Source organism: Schistocerca piceifrons, chromosome 1 (assembly GCF_021461385.2).
Source record: "Schistocerca piceifrons isolate TAMUIC-IGC-003096 chromosome 1, iqSchPice1.1, whole genome shotgun sequence".
In the NCBI taxonomy this organism is placed as follows: Eukaryota; Metazoa; Arthropoda; class Insecta; order Orthoptera; family Acrididae; genus Schistocerca; species Schistocerca piceifrons.
The window spans coordinates 172,236,280-172,259,435 of record NC_060138.1 but is presented as its reverse complement, the minus strand read 5'-3'; the positions used below and the strand labels follow the sequence as shown (position 1 = coordinate 172,259,435).

Genomic DNA, 23,156 nt, shown 5'->3' with positions numbered 1-23,156 from the left:
TTTGGAGCTTTACATGGATAGAGGAGTGACAATAACCGGCACTTCTTATTCAAACATGCTGAAAAATCAACTTCTCATTGCAGTCAGAAGTAAATGACAAGGACTTCTGATTTAAGGAGCATTACAATGCCTGGCTGCATACAGGTCATAAGATATTTGACACTACTCAGGGGTATATCCTCTTTATTCATCAGACCATGCTTCTGAAAACTTCTGTCTGTTCGGTGCACTCAGAAAACCATCAGGAGTCAGGCATTTCAGAAGTGATGAAGAGGTGAAATCTGAAGCGAAAATGGCTATGCTCACAACCAAAAGTATTCTTTCATCGTGGTATCTTTGTACTTCTGAAGTAATGAAATATGTTAATTCAATGTCAGGGACACTACAGCGAAACATGACATGTCAATTCTTTGTTCATCATTACAATTTTAAAATATTATAGCAGTTTCATTAATCACTCTCATACTTTGTCTGAAAACTAAAATAATTCTAGTACTTTTTTTCATTGTGCCTGTCTGTGACTCAATGTCTTGTCTATGTTATGACTAGATATCTGTTTTCCCCATATTATTGTTATTACCTGCTGGATTTCCCCATTGCTTTATGGTACTTACAATACATTGGACTTACATTCAGGAAGACTGGAATTAAAATCCCCATCTGGCAGTCCAGTTTGAGATCATCCTCGACTGTCGTAAATCACTTAAGGGGAGTATGAATGGCCTATCTTGCTGATGCTAAATTTGCTAACTCCATGACCCATTTTCTCAGGAACTACTTCATGCTACATTATGAAACTTTTGTGGGTTACTTATACGTGTTTTGAGTACTTACTCCTCTAGTTTGATTGAAATATATATTACATAAGTTAAGATAGAAATTTTTCTCTGTTGTATATTTTTATATTACAATTTTCTATACGTTTTTGTGCATTTTGTCAGTAATGTGCAAGTTATCTCTAACATTCCAAAGGTATAGTACAATAAGGGTATTACAAATCAACTGTAAAATATGAAGAGTCTATCTTTTGCAGTTACTGAGAAAACAGGTCATTTGTCTTAGAAAAATTTATTTTTCAGAAATTGCAATTGAAAATTATTTTTAAAAGAAACACACTTTTAAATAGAATCAACAGCTAAAATGCACCAGCACTGTAGTCTTTATCTTAATCTGCATTGGCAGAATGCATCCTCTTCCTCCTGTTCAAAGATCTTGCCCCCTTGGACACTTTGTGGACTAGTAGCTCAGCATTCTTGACTCGCTGCTTGTCGAGTTCCTCTAGTATGTCTTGCGTATTCCAACCAGTCTTCACTCCCAATTCCTCTAAAACTTTTAGTCTACCAGCATTACCATCACTAAATGTGATAACAGCATCATACACACCAAGCTTCAATGTATGGTACTCCACAAGTACATTTTTAGGTACTCTTGTCCACACTACATTGTTGAATGACTCATTCACATTTCATGTTTGCCCTGTTAGACATTTCTTCAATAGATCTGGATTTGCCAAATCTCTATAAACTGGCTTTATAGCCAACATGATAGCCTCATGTAAAGAGTTCTTGTGGGTAAACTTATCTAAAGTACCAGCTGCTTCAGCTTTTTTATATTTACACCACTCGCCTGAACAAAGGTTGTGGATCAGATTGTCATCCTTTGATATTTGATAGAAAAAGGTTACCGACACAGCCTTTTTTATACCATCTAGGTTATTTTGGTTGCTTCTTATGGCTTGACCATAGTACTCCGATAGCTGATTGATGGTTTTGTCTAGTAGATGACCCTGAATAGTCTTGCCATCAGCAACTCCTGTTACCTCCATGAAGTCGTGTGCCCATTCTTTTCTGTATGTGGTTGACACATTCCAACTTTTCTGGTATCTTGTTACCATAAGATCTGCTATCAACAGCAGATTTGAATAAGCTACAGTCACAACTCCAATGAACTGCACATAGCGAACCCCCTCGATTTTGTTCAGAGTGATGAAAAATGTTTACAGCTGAGGTACTCTCCATTCCTCCACCAGAGCCTGAATAATTCTTGATGCACTTTCCTTTGTGCTGCCTGTTTTTGTCTACATTTGACTTAGCAATATTGCATCCATGGCAATGTTTGCATAAAATTTCTACATCTAGGACCTTACCTGTGTCAATACTTGTGACAGCTGCACACGAGTTTAGAGACTGGTGGCCGCATCAAATGTAACTGTTATATCTGTAGGTGCCTCACTGTCTCTATTTTCCTCAACTGCCTTCTGTGTTGCGGTTTTCATTGATTCCTCTGCTACTTTTTCCACTTTGTCTAGTAAAATGTTTCTGTGTTTTGATATGCTTGTAGTGGGGCGTGGCAGATTCATTAGACCGCATAATAATTTCCCAGCAATAGGCCCATTTCCATTGCACATCAGTCCATAAAAATTCCTTATGTTTGTCTCAAATAATTTGTTATATTTGCACTTTTCTGAAGTAAAAAAGTGCTTCTGAAATTTACAATTTTCAGATGAAACTGTCAAACCACAAACAATCCCATATTGCTTTGAGGCATCTTCAGTGACGTTTATTTTTCCACCACATAAACTACAACTTGTAAATTCACTGAACTGAGAATACTGAAATCTATAATGATGTTGATGTCTTTATCATTCACATTTCTCTTATTTAAATACATTCCGCAAGTTTATTTTTGGAACAGGAACTTGAGGGTGTAGAAGTGGGTGGAGCTGTACCTGTATTGACTGAACTGACATTCCTAACCTCGCTTGTAACCTCTGGTACATGAGAATAAGTTCTGTAGTACCAATTTCCTCGGTTTTCTACTTTCTTGAAAACTCCTTTTGCTCTTGTCATTGTCAGATGTTCTCGTAATAATTAGCTCACAGCATCAAGAGTACACTAGCACAACAGTAAAAAGAATGAAGCACTCACAAACGTTACACCAACAATATCGCATGCACAACACAAACAAGACTCACAACTGTCATGCAAGTCCTACCAACTTGTGGAGCTAAGTTTCAACTACAAATTAAACCAAACCACAGTCTTCTAGACCTTATGGTTCTTGAGATATAAGGTTTTAGCTGACCAGTTGTTTACGAAATCCTAAAAACGTCCTCTGCAACCAATTAGATTAAATTCTATTAAAAATACTTCTAGTCAAACAAATTTAATAAATTGCACACCAAATTAATCAGCCAATTCCAAATAATATTTCTGCGTAAAAAACAAAAAATTGAAAATTTTCGACGAGATGGCCTTTTACACTCCCCTTAAGACAAATGCCGGGACAGATCCTTTGAAAAGAACGTGGCCAATTTTCTTGGCAGTCACTCCCTAATCCAAGCCTATGCCATGTCTCTAATGACTTAGTCATTGATAAGCTTTTAAAATGAGTCTACCTTTTGTTATTGTTATGTGACAACTTTTTAACGTCTAAAATTTTGTAACAGGTGAAAGTTTTCTTGTTTGCACAAAATCTGAGAAAAGAATTGGTGAAAAATTGATTCGATCAGATTTACAGCCAATAGAAAGTTGCCTAGGATTTGGAGAACTTTCAGCTAGTTTGAAGAGAGCAGTTTTGGAGGTATGATGATAATTGTTTGTCATCTTTGAGATACTGTTTAATGAAAATGTCTTGATGATGCATATTCTAGTTAGTTATAATGTCATAAAACTTAGTAACTTTAATATTTTCTTAGATAATAGCAAGTGGTGTAGCTACAACACCAGAACAGATAGATATTTATATGAACTGCACATTACTGGCTGCATCCAACTCGGTGTCGGAAAATCCCATTAAAGCATGCATAAAATTTTTGAAAGAAAATGAGTTGATCAGACTTCAGAACAAGGATGATAAAACACAATATGTGCCCACACCACTTGGTGCAGCCTGTTTGGCTGCATCCATTCCTCCTGATGATGGCCTAGAACTCTTCAGAGAGCTTCAGCGGGCAAGGCAATGTTTTGTTTTGGAGAATGATTTACATCTAGTGTACCAGGTATGTAATCTCTGCAGTATGCCTAAGTCTCTCTAGTACAATAATTTCAGTTACAGTGAGCAATAAAATCCTCATCTCCTCAGACAGGCAATGAATGTTTTGACATTTTCATCAGATTTGCATTTGAAGTCTTTGCTTGGTATTTTCAGTGTAAATGAGCAGAAAGCCAGCTGAAGGCGACTGTCTGAAAACTTGTATCACTGTGATTAGTCATCAATTTATCTGTTTCGGTAACAGCTTTCTTCTTTTACTGAATATCTACACAAAATTTTCTAGCCACCTAGAACTGATTAAATGAACTCACTATAAAATGCGTAACATTTATACAGAAATGATTTCTCTCCAAAATTTATCTTTTTAGTTTCAAAGAACTCATTGCAAATTTATTTGTTTAATAAAGGAAAGGCAAGTGCCCATCTATAGCTGACTGCTCTGTGATGCATAGAAACACTCAAAATAAAACAGTAATTACACTAGCTTTAGACCTCTTGCTCTTTCTATGTTCTCTGGAAAAAGCATGCGGATGTGCGCACCTCCCTCCCTAACCCCCCCCCCCCCCTCCCCCCCCCCCCACCCACACACACACACACAAAAGAAACCACACACATACACAACACAACACAATACTGTTGTCTTTTGTGTGTTTTTGTGCACCACACATCAGTCAGCTACAGGTGACTGGTTGCCTTTCCTTTATCTTACATATTATTCCATCCAGGAATTTCTATTGTTGATACGACTGAAAACTTATTTGCTTTCATTTAGTCACTCATTGTGATTGACACATTGTTATAGAAATACATCAACCAAACCTTAGCATGAATTTACTAGCATTCAGAATGTGACAGTTTTTTGCCTACACTTTTCCTTGATTTTTTTTCTGTTTAGACATTTAGGTAATTTTCATCGTTGAAATGATACTGTTTGCATCAAAAGGAGATTTTACTTGTGAAAACTATAAAATTACAAGGCAGATTGACTGGCTGTATTTAACTTCAGAAAGCAAAATACCATGCAGTACAGACAGACACAGCTTCTTAATTATCAATCTTCAAATTGATTGCCAACAATTCTTCTTGTCCATTCCTTTCTCTTCCCAATTAGTCTTTTCATTTACTCAAATGAACCTACTGCTACATCTTGCACGTCTTCGTGTTCCTCTCTTGCCTTGAAGCATTTCTTCCGATGCATCAACTAGAAAACTACAGTATTGGCATAAATGGCCAGTTAATCATTCTCTTCTTTCCCACACTGTTGGTGGTAGAAATTTTACTCTCTTATTCTTCTGATAGACTTTTCCCTTGTGCGCTTTCCTGTTCTATTCCACCTCCTCCTGAATTACATTTCAAACAGCTTCAAATGTCTCTTGTTGCATACACAAATTCTCAATATTTATGTTCCTTGTTGTTAGCTGCTCATTTTCTTTGTAATAGGCTACCTTTCTGTGTGCAGTCTTGCTCTTTGTGTCAGACAAACTTTTGCCATCTGAGGTGATTTTACGTATCGTTTTTAGAATTTCTCTTCATTCTTCTCAGTGACAGTTACATTTCAGCAACTCTCATTTTTATTTATATGCCATTAAACATTATCACTTACATATACTCTTTACATTCTTCAATGTCTTTCTAAATATAAGTGTTGAACAACATTGGTGACAATTTACACTCTTGATGATTCCTTTCTGCACTTGCCTGTATGATGTGTATTTGGTTTTTATACTGTTCATACACAGTTTTTGCACCTCTGAAATCTAGTCTAGTATTCGTTAACATTGCTCTGTTCACATTATCATAGGCTTTTTGTAGATCTATAAATGCAATAAATAATGATTCTTTTATGTCCAGCATTTTGTATATAACCTTTTGTAACATTAAGATAGCTTGCCATGTACCTCTATTAACTCTAAATCCAAGCTAGTCTTTTGCTTAATTCGGTTAATGTTTTACTGCTTATTCGATTACATAGCATTCTTGTCACTATTTTTGACATTTGCGACAATATACTTTAAGGGCATTGTTGTTCCAATTTTAATACAGGGTGCATACCTGGACAAGAAAAAAAAAATTCCCGGATTTTTCCCAGATCTCCCGGTTAAAAATACATTTTCTCCCGTGTGAAAATTCACTTTTTCCATGTTAAGTGTCAGTATACTTTCCGTCGGAACTGTAAAACTTATCAATCCTTTGAATAGATATGGTTTTATACAGCAGCGTAGAATTTCTTGGCACTTTAGAAAATAAAACACAGGGGGAAAAAAAAACACATTTTGGAAAGATCTTTGATAAGCAGCAACATGTACGCTGCAAATTTTTGTATTACGGAAGTATGAATTCGAATTCCACCAACAGGAAAAGTTAATGGTTTAAGTTACTATACATAGTGTTGCTACAAGAAAAGCAAAGCTTTCGCATATAATATTTGTCTCTAAGATTAATAAGCTACAAGAGAAGCTAAGCTTTCATATACAATGTTGATCTGTTTAGCGCATGTTACACTTTAAGATACATCATACAAATATGCCAGCAAAATTTTTAATACCGACATAAATCTCTGATCTTCTGGGCTCAAAAATCTTCTACATGGCTCGTCATCAAAGAGTTGATTTTTAAATGAGAGCAAGCGCTCAGTGATTTAAGATTCATCGTACATTCTCGCACATCTTGCGTAAAAGAAAATCTACTTTGAAAATAACACTTTTCAAACCACAATTCGCAATATTTTCCTGGGACCTGTTAGAAATAGATTCATTTCAGCAGTTGCCAGAGAGCGCCAGATAAGAGGCGTCACCGTGCTTGCGCAGCTACGGTGACGTAGGAAGCCAGTATGTTCGTACATGTAAAACATTAAAAGATCTTACTTACATTATGTCATAAAAAAAACAAGACATCAGAGGATACTCCAAGAACGTTGGAATTTCGTGAACCATACTAAAATGCATAGTTCGCCTTAAAGCGCACATTCGTATGTCCAGATTCCCAATGACTTAGGCCTCGACCTGATATTAAGCTTTTCGGTATGGTTTTCGGGACGTAAATTTTCTTGGAGTACCAGTACTGTATTATCTCATGTTTGGTTCTTTATTATGGCATAATGTCATGTGTGCTAGAAGATGAAAACGTGTACTTGAAATGCAGCGAACAGTTAAAACTAGCCAATAGTGAGGAATTAAACACTTCGTTTCAAATAAATTTACTGCCTCAGAGGAAATCTTAATAAAGGCCAAATTTCTTTAGCAAACCGGCAAAAATAACTGTATTTTTCTGCAAGGTGATTAATGCTTGACTGTCAGAAAGGTGGAAATAAAATAAAATCTGAAACTAGTAACATATTTAAGCCTTCTGTAATTATGTGAATGTATTTTAATTCACTTAATAGCTCCCAGCCACATAGATCCGTCTTGTTTTCATTTGACGTGAGAGCAGTAAACAAAGAGGAAACAGAAAAATCACTAAATGTAAATACGGGTTTTTCCCGGTTTTTTCTCGGATGAAAAAATTCCCGGGTTTTTCCCGGATCTCCCGGTTGTCCCGGGTCGTATACACCCTGTAATGGTTCCAGATTTTTTACATGTTGGGATTATGAGATACTTTTTAAAAGCTTATAAAATTTCATATATTCCTATGATCAGTCTAAAAATAGTCACGTGTTTCAGCGTACAATCCCTGTATCATTACTCCAGGCACTTCATTACACCCTGATGTTTCATTAGTTTCCAATTCTTTTACTGCTTTAAGATACTCTTCCTTCATATTGCATGTAGATCTTAACCCATATACCTAATCTTTTACTTGGAACTATCTCTATACCTGCATAAATTCCTTTTGCTCTAGTGCAAGGCTTCACAGCCAACATACTTCGTGACTAGACACACTATGTGATAAAAAGTATCTAGACACCCCCAAAAACATACATTTTTCATATTAGGTGCATTGTGGTGCCACCTACTGCCAGGTACTCCATATTAGCGACCTCAGTAGTCATTAGACATCGCGGGAGAGTAGAATGTGGTGCTCCACAGAACTCACGGACTTCAAATGTGGTGAGGTGATTGGGTGTCATTTGTATCATATGTCTGTACGCAAGACTTCCACACACCTAAACATCTCTAGGTCCACTGTTTCCGATGTGATAGTGAAGTGGAAATGTGAAGGGACACGTGCAACACAAAAGCGTACAGGCCGACCTCGTCTATTGACTGACAGAGACCACCGACACTTGAAGATGGTCGTAATGTGTAATAGGCAGGCATCTATCCAGACCATCCACTACATCACGATCCACTGCAAATACTACGACAGTTAGGCGGGAGGTGAGAAAACTTGAATTTCATTGTCAAGCGTCTGCTCATAAGCCACACATCACGCTGGTAAATGCCAAATGGCGCCTCGCTTCGTGTAAGGAGTGTAAACATTAGATGATTGAACAGTGGGAAGACACTGTGTGGAGTGACGAATCATGATACACAATGTGGTGGTCCAGTGGCAGGGTGTGGGTATGGCGAATGTCCGGTAAACATCATCTACCAGCATGTGTAGTGCCAACAGTAAAATTTGGAGGCGGTGGTGCTATGGTGTGGTTGTGTTTTTCATGGAGGGGGCCTGCACCCCTTGTTTTTTTGTGTGGCACTATCACAGCACAGGCCTACATTGATGTTTTACGCAACTTCTTCCTTCCCATTGTTGAAGAGCAATTCAGGGATGGCGATTGCATCTTTTAAAACCATCGACACCTGTTCATAATGCACGGATGTGTAATGGACTGGCCTGCACAGAGTACTGACTTGAACCCTATAGAACACCTTTGGGATGTTTTGGAATGCTGAATTCATGCCTCGGCTCACCGACTGACATCAGTAGCTCTCCTCAGTGCAGCACTCCATGAAGAATGGGCTGCTATTCCCCAAGAAACCTACCAGCACCTGATTGAACGTATGCCTGTGAGAGTGGACGCTGTCATCAAGGCTAAGGGTGGGCGAACACAATATAGAATTCCAGCATTACTGATGGAGGGCGCCACAAACTTGTAAGTCATTTTTAGCCATGTGCATGAATACTTTTGATCACATAGTGTAACTACAGAAGGCTTGAGAGCAGTGGTACAGTATCCTCTCCCCCACCCCTCCATTGTCATAGCACTGAGCAAGGAGGTAAGGAGCCATGTGGGGACTTGATATGGGATGATGCAGATGTAATTTATTAATTAATAGGTTAATTAATTTTCCAGTGATAAGTTTGTAATCCACAATAAATGAGGTTATATTGCTAAACATTAAGATAATAAACTATGGGAAAATGTGATATTACCAAAAAATTTTATTTTTAAATAGGTAGATATTTATCATGTTTCCTGATCACATATAACGTGTAATAATTTGTAATCAGCTCTCATTCTCCTTCCGATTCTGCTGTTCCACAAGAACATTAGTGTGCATTGTAGATGTAGCTGCAGCGCTGGTGGATAGTGTTCAAAATCCATGTTAATACCACAGTCCTTCAGTGAAGATAATTTGGAAAGTGAACTACGTTTGCTTTTATCAAACTGATTCTCAGGCATCAGTAGTTGGCTGAGTCACAAGCAGCAACAGGGAAGTAACCGATTTTGGGACTTTTATGAGTTCCTAACTAGGAGCAAATTTTATAATATCATCTATGGGCTTTAATACTTTAGTTTCTTGAGTTTCTGCATGTTTATTTAGTATCTAATATCCACAGTTCTCGTGTTTTTGTTTGCGTTGGAAAGTAAACTGATTTTGTGACATATTACAAGTTCCTAATCAGGGGCTAATTATTTAGTTTCACCTGAGTGTTTCGGTAGCTAGGTTTTTGGATCTCGGCGTATTAATCTACTTTATTAGACACAGCTCCTGTGTTTTCATCAGTGTCTACAGTAGAGTTGCGCAGACCATGCCGATAGTCCGTTTGTCTGCATAGTTTAGTTTTCCACGGTTTTTAGTATGGACAGGGACTTCGTTTGTTGTGTGCGGATGCAAGCCGAGTTGTTGACACTTCGCTCTCAGCTTCAGGTTGTGATGGCTTGGGTTACACAGCTTGGGGCTGCAGTGGACGGGCACCACTGTTGTGGGCCAGCCGTGGGGATCCATTGGACATCCAGCACATCTGAGTCCTCCGATTGGTCCTCACCGGTGGCCAGACCATTTACTACTGGCACTGCAGTTGACCCATCACCTGTGGTCAAATGGGGGGTCGCCCCGGGGTGTAGCAGGTGGCGAAAGACTTCCCAGGCAGCCACACATAAGACCTCCTTGGTTTGTCTGACAAAGAGGTTCCAGGTGCTGTCTGTGGCTGACACTGTTGCTGAGCCAGATACTGTCACCTGTCCTGTTTCATAGGAAACCTCCCAGACTGCAAGATCTGGACAATCACAGAGGGTGGGATTATTGATAGATGGGAGCTCCACTGTTAGGTGCATTCTGGGGTTGCTTAGGGCCATGGCTGCCAAGAAGGGAAAGAAAACCAATCTGCAATCTGTGTGCATACCAGATGGACTCATTCCAGATGTGGAATGGGTCTTCCCAGATGCCATGAAGAGCGCAAGGTGCAACGAACTGCAGGTGGTGGCTCACGTCAGTACCAATGATGTGTGTCACTTTTGATCAGAAGAGATTATCTCTGGTTTCGAGTGGCTAACAGAAGTGGTAAAGGCTGCCAGTCTTGCTTGCAAGATGAAAGGAGAGCTGACCATTTGCAGCATAGTTGACAGGAGTGACTGTGGACCTCTTGTACAGAGTCGAGTGGAGGGTCTGAATCAGAGGCTAAGATAGTTCTGTGCTGTGTAGGCTGCAGATTCCTTGACTTGTGTCAAAGAGTGGTTGGATTTCGGGTTCCGCTGAATAGATCTGGTGTCCACTATACACAGGAGACGGCTACCCGGGTAGCAGGGGCTGTGAGGCGTGGACTGGGTGGCATTTTTAGGTTAGAGGGTCTCAGGAAAACACAAGAAGGGGCTTCAATCACAAAGGATGCAGGCCGAGCACATGAAGAATGTATATACAGGAAGCATCGGTATAACAGCTGTAAATTGTCGTAGCTGTGTTGGGGACGTACCAGAGCTCCAAGTGCTCAAGCGCTAATAGAAAGCACTGATGCTCAAATAGTTATAGGCACTGAAAGCTGGCTAAGCCAGGGAAAAGTGCAGCGGAAATTTTTGTGAAGAAGCTAACAGTTTGAATGTTGGGCTCCATAAGGTTCCATTTTGAAAGGGTGTTCAGAAAGGATAGGCTAAACACGGTTGGCAGTGGCGTGTTTGTTGCTGTCAGGAGTAGTTTATCGTGTCGCAAAATTGAAGTAGATGGTTCCTGAGAGTTAGTATGGGCAGAGGTCATTGTTGGAAACCGGAATAAAATAATAACTGGGCCCTTTTACCGAACTCCCAATTCAGATGATACAATTGCTGAAAAGTTCAAAGGAAGCTTGGGTTTGATTTCAAACATGTACCCAACTCAGACGATTATAGTTGGTGGTGACTTTAATTTCCCCTTGGTATGTTGGCAAAAACACAGGTTTAATTCCAGAGGTACACTTAAAACATCATCCAAAATTGTGCTAAAGTCATTCTCTGAAAATTATTTCGAGCAGTTAGTTTACGAGCCCGTGTAAATAGTAAATGGTTGTGAAAACACACTTGACTCCTTAGCAACAAATATTCCTGAGTTAATAACGAGCATCAAAATGGATACAGGGAGTAGTGAACACAGGGTTGTCATAGCGAGATTGAATATTGTAACCCTCAAATCCTCCAAAAATAAACGAAAAATGTACCTATTCAAAAGAGCTGATAAAAACTCACCTGACTCCTTGCTGAGAGACAAATTAATAATATAAGTGTAGACCAGATGTGGCTTGAATTCAAAGAAATGGTGGAACCGCGTGGCCGCTACGGTCGCAGGTTCGAATCCTGCCTCGGGCATGGATGTGTGTGATGTCCTTAGGTTAGTTAGGTTTAAGTAGTTCTAAGTTCTAGGGGACTGATGACCTTAGAAGTTATGTCCCATAGTGCTCAGAGCCATTTGAACCATTTCAAAGAAATGGTATCAGCAGCAATTGAGAGATTTATACCAAATAAATTGACAAATGATGAAACTGATCCTCCATGGTGCACAGAATGGGTCAGAACACTGTTGCAGAAACAACGAAACAAACATGCTAAATTTAAACAGACGCAAAATCCCCAAGACTGCCCATCTTTTACAGAAACTCGAAATTTAGCGTGGTCTTCAATGCGAGATTCTTATAATCATTTCCACAACGAAACTTTGTCTCAAAAGCTGGCAGAAAATACAAAGAGATTCTGGTCTTATGTGGAGTGTGTTAGCAGCAAGAAACAATCAATGCCTTCTCTGTGTAATTGCAACGGAGATACTATCGAAGACAGTACTGCCAAAGCAGAGTTACGAAACACAGCTTTCCGAAATGCCTGCACAAAAGAAGACAAAGTAAATATTCCAGATTTTGAATCAAGAACAGCTGCAAACATGAGTAACGTAGAAGTAAATATCCTCAAAGTAGTGAAGCAACTTAAATCTCTTAATAAAAGTGACTTGTCTGGTCCAGACTGTATACCAATTAGATTCATTTCAGAGTATGCTGATGCATTTACTCCATACTTAACAATCATGTACAACCGTTCGCTCAACAAAAGATCCGTACCCAAAGACTGGAAAGATGCACAGGTCACATCAATATTCAAGAAAGGTAGGAGTAATCCACTAAATTACAAGCCCATATCATTAACGTCGATCTGCAGCAGGGTTTTAGAACATATATTGTGTTCAAACGTTATGAATTACCCCCAAGAAAATGATGCATTGACACACAGTCAACATGGATTTAGAAAACATCATCCTTGTGAAACACAACTAGCTCTTTATTTGCATGAAGTGTTGAGTGCTATTGACAAGGGATTTCAGATCGATTCCGTACTTTTGTATTTACGGAAGGCTTTTGACACTGTACCACACAAGCGGCTTGTAGTGAAACTGCATGCTTATGGAATATCTCCACAGTTACGTGACTGGATTTGTGATTTCCTGTTAGAGAGGTCACACAGTTCGTAGTAATTGACGGAAAGTCATAGAGTAAAACAAAAGTGATTTCTGACATTCCCTAAGGTAGTGTTATAGGCCCTTTGCTGTTCCTTATCTATATAAACGATCTGGGAGACAATCTGAGCAGCCATCTAGGGTTGTTTGCAGATGACACTGTCATTTATCGACTAATGAAGTCATCAGAAGATCAAAACAAATTGCAAAACGATTCAGAAATGGATGGTGCGAGAATTGGCAGTTGACGCTAAATAACAAAAAGTTTGAGGTTATCCACATGAGTGCTTAAAGGAATTTGTTAAACTTCGGCTTACGTGATAAATGAGTCAAATCTAAAGGCTGTATATTCAGCCAAATACCTAGGAATTGCAATTATGAACAACACATAGAAAATGTTGTGGGGAAGACTAACCAAACACTTTGTATTATTGGCATGACATGTAGAAAATGTAACAGATCTATTAAGGAGACTGCCTACACTACACTCGTCTGCCCACTTCTGGAATACTGTTGTGAACGGTGTGGGATCTGTACCAGATAGGACTGACAAAGTACATCAAAGAAGTTCAAAGAAGGTCAGCACGTTTTGTATTATTGCGAAATATGGGAGGGAGTGTCACTGAAATGATACAGGATTTGGGCTGGACATCATTAAAAGAAAGGCGTTTTTCATTGCAATAGAATCTTCTCACGAAATTCAGATCACCAATTTTCTCTTCTGAATGTGAAACTATTTTGTTGACACTGACCTACATAGGGAAAACGATCACTACAATAAGATAAGGGAACTCAGAGCTTGTATGGAGAGATATAGCTGTTTATTCTTTCCGAGCACTATATGTGATTGGAATAACAGAGAATTGTGAAGGTGGTTTGATGAACCCTCTGCCAGGCACTTAAATGTGATTTGCAGAGTATTCATGTAGATGTTGAAGCACAGTTTCATTCACAATGGTTGTATGTGGCCAATGAAAATTGTTATCAGTTGGTAAGTGTTCAAGTTGTTCAGATGGCCGGTTGTATCGGTAGGGAATGCTAGATCACTTTTCCATAAAGGCTGTTTCAGTTCAGCAACCATAACACATCACTGTATTACTTTGCGACCTTTCAGTATCTTCAGGGAAGTTATTAAATGGACAGTTCTGAAGTTCTTGCTCTCACACATTATAAATTACATGAAGGCTTAGCACTCATTAAATTTTTCAGATTGATATTCCTTGCACCTGGTGAGTCACGCAGTGAGGATCTCTGATTTTGATGAATTACTAGAAGTTTTTTCATTTTCTCATTGAGTTGTGCTGTGAATCATGATTTATTTCCAGCATGGCTGGCACTCTTAACTGTGGACACAGAAACCAATAAATTCCATGATAAACTTATATTTTTACATTTTCTTCTATGCTACTAAGAATGTCCTTGCTACTCAGTCTGAGTATGTATGTGTCAAGGCTTGGCCATCTCCTCTTTTACATTCTCCAGCTTTCCTCTGGTGTTGAGGGATCTTACATTCCAAGTTCCTATCATAACATAAAATTTACTATTTGTGTACTTTGTCCCTGACCCTGCCTGGAAAACCAAATTGATCTCTGTTTTAATTCTGGACTGCTTTGTTACTAAGCTTTGCTGTGAGCAAGGGATACCCAGTGGATCTGTGATGGGGTGGTTTCCCTTTGACCTCCACCATTCTGTGGTGTTGAGAATGCCGGTTCATCTGCCTGTAGGATCAGTTTCCTACTGTAAGGACAAAATGGTGCCCTGCCTTGTACCACTTCTTTTGCCCTCCTAGAACACCTTTGGCACTTGGTGTGTCCTCTTACATTTGGCATCATTCACTTCTGACATTCATTTGCATTTGCTGTATAAAAGTTTGCCCCCACCCCATTCCCCATAGAGAGGTGGATATTAGGATTTTCTTTCTGTTGACTTTTACACCTTAATGGGACTTCCTAGAATTGACAGTACTTTTAGATTGTTCTGAAACTGAGGACAGTTTTTATACCTTTATATGTTCTTAAAACAATACTGTTTCAGTGGTATAGTGAAACAACCACATTTTCTGTTCTTCTGCCAGTACATTGTTGTGATGTGTAGATTCTACTGGCATATTTCTTCACAAGTTATATCTTTCCTTGGGTCAACAAAACATTCATTACATTGCTTTTAATTCATTGTATTGTTAAAGAATGAATGGTCTGTTAGTCCTATCGGAAACCACTGCCCTGATACACCCACACAAATTATGTTTAATTTACCTGTTTAACAACACTATGAAAAGAATAGATTTCTACTCATCTCATAGAGTTGGTGCTGACTTCGTAGATTTAGCTTTAGATTGCTTTCATAAAGAAATGTTTCATAAAACATTTCATCCCCTATTTTACCTCTTTAGCGGTTAACTGTCCAAAAAACAATTAAACACGTTTTTTTATTTGTAACCAAGAAGTCATGTATCAGTTTTCATAGATGTAGCTTTCAAAATATGTAAGTAGCTCTTTAATAATTATATACTTTGAAGAAATTGCCGTCTTCTATTTCACCCCATAGAGGTTTCATTTCCAAAACTGCTAAAACACGGATTTCTTTATTTCTGACAGAGAAATCAAATACCAATTTTTTGTAGGTCTACCTTCAAAATTTCTTTAGTAGCAATATATTTTCAAGAAACCTCTCATCCGTCATTTGACCTCCTTATGTGTGGAATGTTAAAAAATTCAGTCTTAAACGATGCCTGCAGAGTAAGATCAATACCCTCTTCCAATTTCAATTTTCTTTACTCAGCAGTTTGGGCTCGGCGATGGTGAGTGAGTGAGTCAGTCAATCAGTCAGTTCGGACAATGTCTTTTATATGTAGAGACATAGACAGACGATATAGATGCTTGTAGCTTTGTCCATGTATGCATTTAACGCATGTATTGAACACACCTTCTCCCTCCCCTCGCCCTGTCCATCTCTTACTCCCTCTGTCTGTCCACCTCATCTCTTCCCACATCTATCCACCTATCTCCACCTTCCCATTCTGTGTCTTTGTCACATCCTCCCCCTCTCTTAGTCCACCTCCTTTCTCAGAGTATCTTTCTCTCCCTCCCTCTGACCACATCCTTTGTTTCTCTCTCTTTCCATTCTGCCTCCCCATCTTCCATTTCCATTTCCACCTGCCCATTATCCCTCTCGACATACCTTCTGCCTCATGCATCTTCTTGACCTCTTCTCTTTCTATCGATTTCCACTTCACTCTGTCCATCCCCTTCTATCCATCTCAACCTGCCCTATTCATTGTCACATGTAGCTCCTGAAATACAGTTCAATAAAGCAGTCCAATACTATTCCTTCAACACACTTGTCATGCAGGGCAGCCTACACACCAGGGTCAAGGAAAACCATTTCTTGCCCCTGATTTGTTGGCTGCTTTGCAATGCATGTTCATTTGTTAGGCCTGTTCCCACACAACCTGCATGTCGGGAAGCACAGCCTATATGGTAGGGACTGGGAAAACCACATTTTTGTGAGCATCTCCACTCATATCAGAGCTATGAGACTATGAACACTGCAGTGCTGCTATTTGTAAGGCCTGTGTTTTTCTGTGCCAAAGTTAGCTGTAATTGATCTAGGGCTTTGGAAGGAGATCCTGAAAAAATGTTCACACACTCTGCTTTATATGAATTACTAGAATCCCCTCCCCCCTCCCCAAATTGGCATTCTCCACACAAATGTTAATCAAACATATTGCACATACCTCCAACCAATCTCTTGTTCAGTCTTCTGCCCCCCCCCCCCTCCTCCCCACCATTACCTCCTCATCTTTCTGTTCCAACTCTCTGTCTAAACCCTTCTTCTGTTCCTGCCATCAGTAGCATGTCCCCTTGGTTTTTTCATCTTCTTCTTCCCCCTCTCTGCCCAACTCCTCCTCCTTGTCCCTCTCTGCTTGTCTCCTCATTGGCCCTCTCTGCGTGTCTCTCCTCCTTGGCCCTCTCTGCGTGTCTCTCCTCCTTGGCCCTCTCTGCCCATCTCTCCTCCTTGGCCCTCTCTGCCCATCTCTCCTCCTTGGCCCTCTCTGCCCATCTCCTCCTCCTCCTCGCCCCTCTCTTCCCATCTCCTCCTCCTCCGACAACAGTGGAAAGTCTTGGTTGTAATAATACTTAAAATAAAGCTGTAGCTGACTGACATGTGACGCGTAAAATCATGCAATAGAAAACTGTTTATGCTAGCTTCTGAGCTCATTCTCTAATAGAAACGCACCCATTCATGCACACAACACCTCTTACACCCAAATGCACACTTGCACAGCCACATGTCATCCAGATATAAGTGAGTGGTTGCCCTTCCTTTATATTATGTAGGAAACACACAAATTGTTCTGTGGTATCTGACTCATTCCTGAAAACAGTTTTCCATTAATTAATGTGCCTCATCTGATCCAATCACTTACTTTTTCAAGTACTTACTTTTCTGTAGATGATCTACGTAGTTTGTATTATGCATTCATTACTCTCACTTTCTTTTCAATTTCTGTTCTAGGTAACTCCGCTGAACATAGCCGCACAATGGGGGAATTTAGACTGGTTTCAGGTACTGCACAGGTTTTTTATTGATTGTGTTTTATCTTGTAATGTGATAAATGCTTTATAAATATGATTGTACAGGTAATGACACTCTGGGAGCAACTCCCAACGAGCATGCGGCGTGTAGGGGAGCTAGTAGGCATTGAAGAAGTTTTCATGGTTAAAGCACTCAGAGGGACTGTAAACCTCCAGAGCAAGAAAGAGATTGGCAGAATAAATGTATGTATAATAATTTTCTGGAAAAGATTGATATTTGATATGAGATTTAATATGTTATATGGCTCTAAGTCTCATTGCACATAGATTAAAATTTTTGTAAATATTGGTCTGGCTTACAGAGATCACTGTTGCATTACATAGGCTACACTGCAGCTTGATATTGGGTATCATAGGAATGTAATGTGTGACTATGTTGTTTATTCTTACCGATATTTATGAAATATCAGAATAAATCTTTCACTTTGCAGCATAAAGTTTGCTATTGAGAAACGTCTTAGCAAATTAAAACAATGTGCTGATAGGACTTGAATTTGACCTGTTTTCATTTTCTGAGCAGTGCTCTTTGCACTGGTATATGAGATGCACTTTTGTATTATAGTTGCTATGCTTGGTGTTTAGTGGTACGTTATTGGCCATGCTTGTCAGGAGCACTCAACTATGCTCTCCAGTCTTTTCGTCCTAATGGAGATTTTTCGTGCTGGGTGATTCTTTTTCTAACCATTACCAAAATGAGCCTATACTCCACTTCTAATGATCCTCTTATCAGTGGGCATTAAACTTCAAACCAGATCTGTCTCTGTTAAGATTGACTTCATCAAAAACCTTAGTAACAAGGTTGTTTGTAAAAGTGACTCATTTTTCAGTATTACTTGAAGGGGAAAAAAACATAAACAAACAAACAAACAAAGAATTGTCTTCAAAAAGGGATATATCGAAACAATATATTTACTTGATACTTCACCGAATTTGTAAATAGTGTATAGTTGACTCTTGCTATTTCAAACTTCGATAAATCAATCAGCTGCCCAGCCCATCGTAATCTCATTTCACCTTTACATTACCAAAAATTAAGTATTTTCACAGAATTAATTTTACAGGTGATTTTTCTTGGCAAGATAACCCAATGCAAATCATCATGCGCCAGCAATGATGGACTTTATTAGAACAATAATGAAAATATGCACATACTGTGCTTCAATGTACGATTAACTGGGTCAGGGTTTTTATCACATAGTAAAAACCTGATACTCCTTTCTCATAGTTTCCCATTTTTTTTTTTTTTCCAGGCACAAGACAGCCACAAATATCTTTAGTCACTGACACTGTCTCACATATCAGCTTGAGCAAATTCCAGTCTGAAATGTGTCATGTTAATACAATATTAAGTTCATCTGTGGTCCAGGGGTAGCATCTTTGATTAGTAATCAAAAGTTCTTGGTCCCGAGTTGGAATCCAGCCACTGCTTAAATTTTGATTAATAATCAGCATTGGCGACTGAAGACTTCTGGCATAAGAAGTCACCCTCGTTCTGCCAACGGCCTTGTCAAAAAGGGCAGAGGAGTGGACAGAGGTTCAGGGCACTCTCTTGTCCTAGGGGTGGGAAACTGTCCCTAAAGGCGGAAGAATCAGCAGTGATCAACGGCATGTGGATGCAGAAGGCAATGGAAACAACTCCATTAAAGACACATAACGTGTATCCACAGGACATGGGGCCTCTAATTGAAAAGTGTCATGATGATCTCTCCATTGGCAAAATATTACAGAATAGTCCCCCATTCGGATCTCCGGTAGGGGAATGCCAAGGGGGAGGTGACCATGAGAAAAAGATTGAATAATCTACTAAAGGATAACGTTCTACGAATCGGGGTGTGGAATGTCAAAAGCTTGAACATAGTAGGTAAACTAGAAAATCTGAAAAGGGAATTGCAGAGGCTCAATCTAGATCTAGTAGGGGTCAGTGAAGTGAAATGGAAAGAAGATGAGGATTTCTGGTCAGTTTAGTATAGGGTAATATCAACAGCAGCAGAAAAAGGTAAAACGGGAGTAGGATTCTTTATGAATAGGAAGGTAGGGCAGAGTGTGTGTTGCTGTGAACAGTTCAGCAATAGGGTTGTTCTTATGAGAATCGACAGCAAACCAACACTGACAACAATAGTTCAGGTATATATGCCGACGTCGCAAGCTGAAGACGAAGAGATAAAGTATATGAGAATATTGAAACAGTGATACAGTTCATAAAGGGAGGCGAAAATCTAATAGTCTTGCGAGACTGGAGTGCAGTTGTAGGTGAAGGAGTAGAAGAAAAGGTTACAGGAGAAAATGGGCTTGGGGCAAGGAATGAGAGATGAGAAAGACTCAAGTGCAGGAAGTATACTTGGAAAAGGCTGGGTGATATGGGAAGATTTCAGTTAGATTACATCATGGTCAGACAGAGACTCTGAAATCAGATACTGGATTGTAAGGTGTACCCAGCACCAGATATAGACTCGGTTCACAATATAGTGGTGATGAAGAGTAGGCTGAAGTTTAAGACATTAGTCAGGAAGAATCAGTATGCAACGAAGTGGGATACGGAAGTACTAAGGAATGACAAGATATGTTTGAAGTTCTCTAAGGCTATAGCAATAAGGAATAGCTCAGTATGCAGTACAGTTGACTCTTCAACATCTCTAAAAATGGCCATCACAGAAGCTGGAAAGAAAAACATAGGTACAAAGAAGGTAACTGTGAAGAAACCATGGGTAACAGAAGAAATACTTCATTTGATCGATGAAAGGAGGAAGTACATAAATGTTCCGGGAAACTCAAGAATACAGAAATACAAGTCACTGTAGGAATGAAATAAATAGGAAATGCTGGGAAGCTAAGATGAAATGGCTGCATGAAACATGTGAAGAAATAAAAAAAAAAATGCTTGTCAAAAGGATAGACTCAGCATACAGGAAAGTCAAAACAACCTTTGGTGGCATTAAAAGCAAGTGTGGTAACATTAAGAGTGCAACAGGAATTCCACTGCTAAATGCAGAGGAGAGAATGGATAGGTGGAAACAATAGATTGAAAGCCTCTATGAGGGGGAAGATTTGTATGATGTGATAGAATAGGAAACAGGAGTCGATTTAGAAGAGATTTGGGACCCAGTATTAGGATCAGACTTTAAAAGAGGTTTGGAGGACTTAAAATCAGATAAGGCAGAAGTGACAGATAATACTCCATCAGAATTTCTAAAATCATTGGGGGAAGTGGCAACAAAACGACTATTCATGTTGGTCTGTAGAATGTACGAGTCTGGTGACATACCATCTGACTTTCGAAAAATTATCATCCATACAATTCCAAAGACTGCAAGAGCTGAGAAGTGTGAGAATTATCGCACAATCAGCTTAAAAAGTTGCTGACAAGAATAATATACAGAAGAATGGAAAAGAAAATTGAGGATGTGCTTGATGATGATCAGTGTGGGTTTAGAAAAGGTAAAGGCATGAGAGAGCCAATTCTGACATTGGGGTTGATAATGGAAGTAAGACTAAAGAAAAATCAAGACATGTTCATAGAATTTGTCGACCTGGAAAAAGCATTCAACAATGTAAAATGGTGCAAGATGTTCGAAATTCTGAGAAAAAAAGGGGGTAAGCTATAGGGACAGACAGATAATAAACAAGATGTACAAGAGCCAAGAGGGAATAATAATAGTGGATGACCAAGGACATAGTGCTCAGATTAAAAGGGTTAAGACAGGGATGTAGTCTTTCCCCCCTACTGTTCCAACTGTACATTGAAGAAGAGACAATGGAAATGAAAGGTTCAGGAGTGGAATTAAAATTCAAGGTGAAAGGATATTAATGATACAATTTGATCCAGCAGAAATGAGAATAGCAAGAAATTTAACATCAGGATTGACGGTCTTGCAGTAGATGAAGGTAAGGAATTCTGATACCCAGGCAGTAAAATAACCAATGATGGACGGAGGAAGGAGAGAACATCAAAACCAGCCTAGCAGTGGCAAAAAGGGCATTCCTGGCCAAGAGAAGTCTACTAGTATCAAACATAGGCCTTAATTTGAGGAAGAAATTTCTAGGAACATATGTCTGGAGTACAGCATTGTATGGCAGTGAAACATGGACTGTGAGAAAACTGGAACAGAAGAGAATCGAAGCATTTGAAATGTGATGCTAGAGATGAATGTTGAATATTAGGTGGACTGATAAGGTGAGGAATGAGGAGGTTCTGCGCAGAATCAAAGAGGAAAGGCATATGTGGAAAACACTGATAAGGAGGAGGGACAGGATGATAGGATATCTGTTAAGACATGAGGGAATGAATTCCACGGTACTAGAAGAAACTGTAGGGGGCAAAAAATATAGAGATTGGAATACATACACCAAATAATTGAAGATGTAGGTTACCAGTGCTACTCTGAGATGAAGAGGCTGGCTCCGGTGAGGAATTTGTGGTGGGCCACATCAAACCAGTCAGAAGACTGATGACAAAAGAAAGAAGTTCATCAAATACTGGCTCTCAAATGCTGCCCTCACAGTTACATGTAGATTAACTATTTATAAAATTTTTAATAACACAGAAGTATATGTTACTGTTAACAAGTTCAAATACAGTTGAAACTATTAATTTACAAAGAATTATTAACTTTACGTAGTGTTTTTGAGTGTCTGAATCTTAATCTTAAAGTTTGAAAGTACATAAGTTTGTAAATAAAAAAAAAATAATCAATATATAAACAAAAATAATCCATTTTTGAAAACATAATATAATTGGATATGTAAAAATCTAAAACCAAGTGGCAGCAGGAGATATGTTAAAGAAATGTGCAAGCTTTCAGAGCCATTGGCTCCATCTTCTGACAGAAGGGTTGAAGGGAAAGGAAGAGTGGCTAAGGAAAAGGACAGGTAAGTTTTAGGAAATAGGGAGAGTTAGGCAAAGTCACCCAAAACCCCAGATCATTGGACACTTACTGGATGAGATGAGAAGGGAAAGGGGATTGCATGGGATGAGATTTGAAAACCTAAGGGCCTAAAGGTGGAAGATAGGGTAATAAACAAGACTAAAAGAAATAAAAGGGCATGAAGAAAGGATCAGTCACTGAGAAAAAAATGATGAGACCGAGGAGATACTGGCACTGTAACATGTCCTTGGTTATTGTCACTCACCTGGCCTTATTTTATGTTTATTATTGTCTTTAATTTCCTCGGTCTCAATATTTCTTCTCAGTAGCTAATCCTATCTTCATTGCCTTTTAGTTTTCTATATCTTTTATTTTCTGGCCTGTACATTCCTCTTCACCCCCCCCCCCCCCCCTTTTTCAACCCTCCAACTTCCACTCACCTCTACTACACATTATGCAAGTAACTTTTTGCTTTTTTTAACTCTTGCACAATGTCGTGTCAGTAATTTCTGTCTTATTTATTACCCTATCATCCACCTTTAAGCTCTCAGATTTTCAAATCCATCTGCTGCAGTCCTCAACAATCAGTCTTAAGTCCTATCCAGTAAGTCTCGCCTGACACTGTGCTCCTGATGGTT

At 39.1% G+C, this 23,156-nt stretch overlaps 1 protein-coding gene across 1 annotated transcript in view; it reads left to right on the top strand.

Moving 5' to 3' along the window:
- Positions 1–23,156, top strand: part of LOC124803348 (DNA polymerase theta) — a 347,939-nt gene that overhangs the window by 124,404 nt on the left and 200,379 nt on the right. The window contains exons 10-13 of the mRNA XM_047264537.1: positions 3,449–3,582; positions 3,698–4,000; positions 17,577–17,627; positions 17,702–17,839. Of these exons, the coding sequence (XP_047120493.1) occupies positions 3,449–3,582; positions 3,698–4,000; positions 17,577–17,627; positions 17,702–17,839 (626 nt within the window). The remainder of the gene's footprint in view (positions 1–3,448; positions 3,583–3,697; positions 4,001–17,576; positions 17,628–17,701; positions 17,840–23,156) is intronic.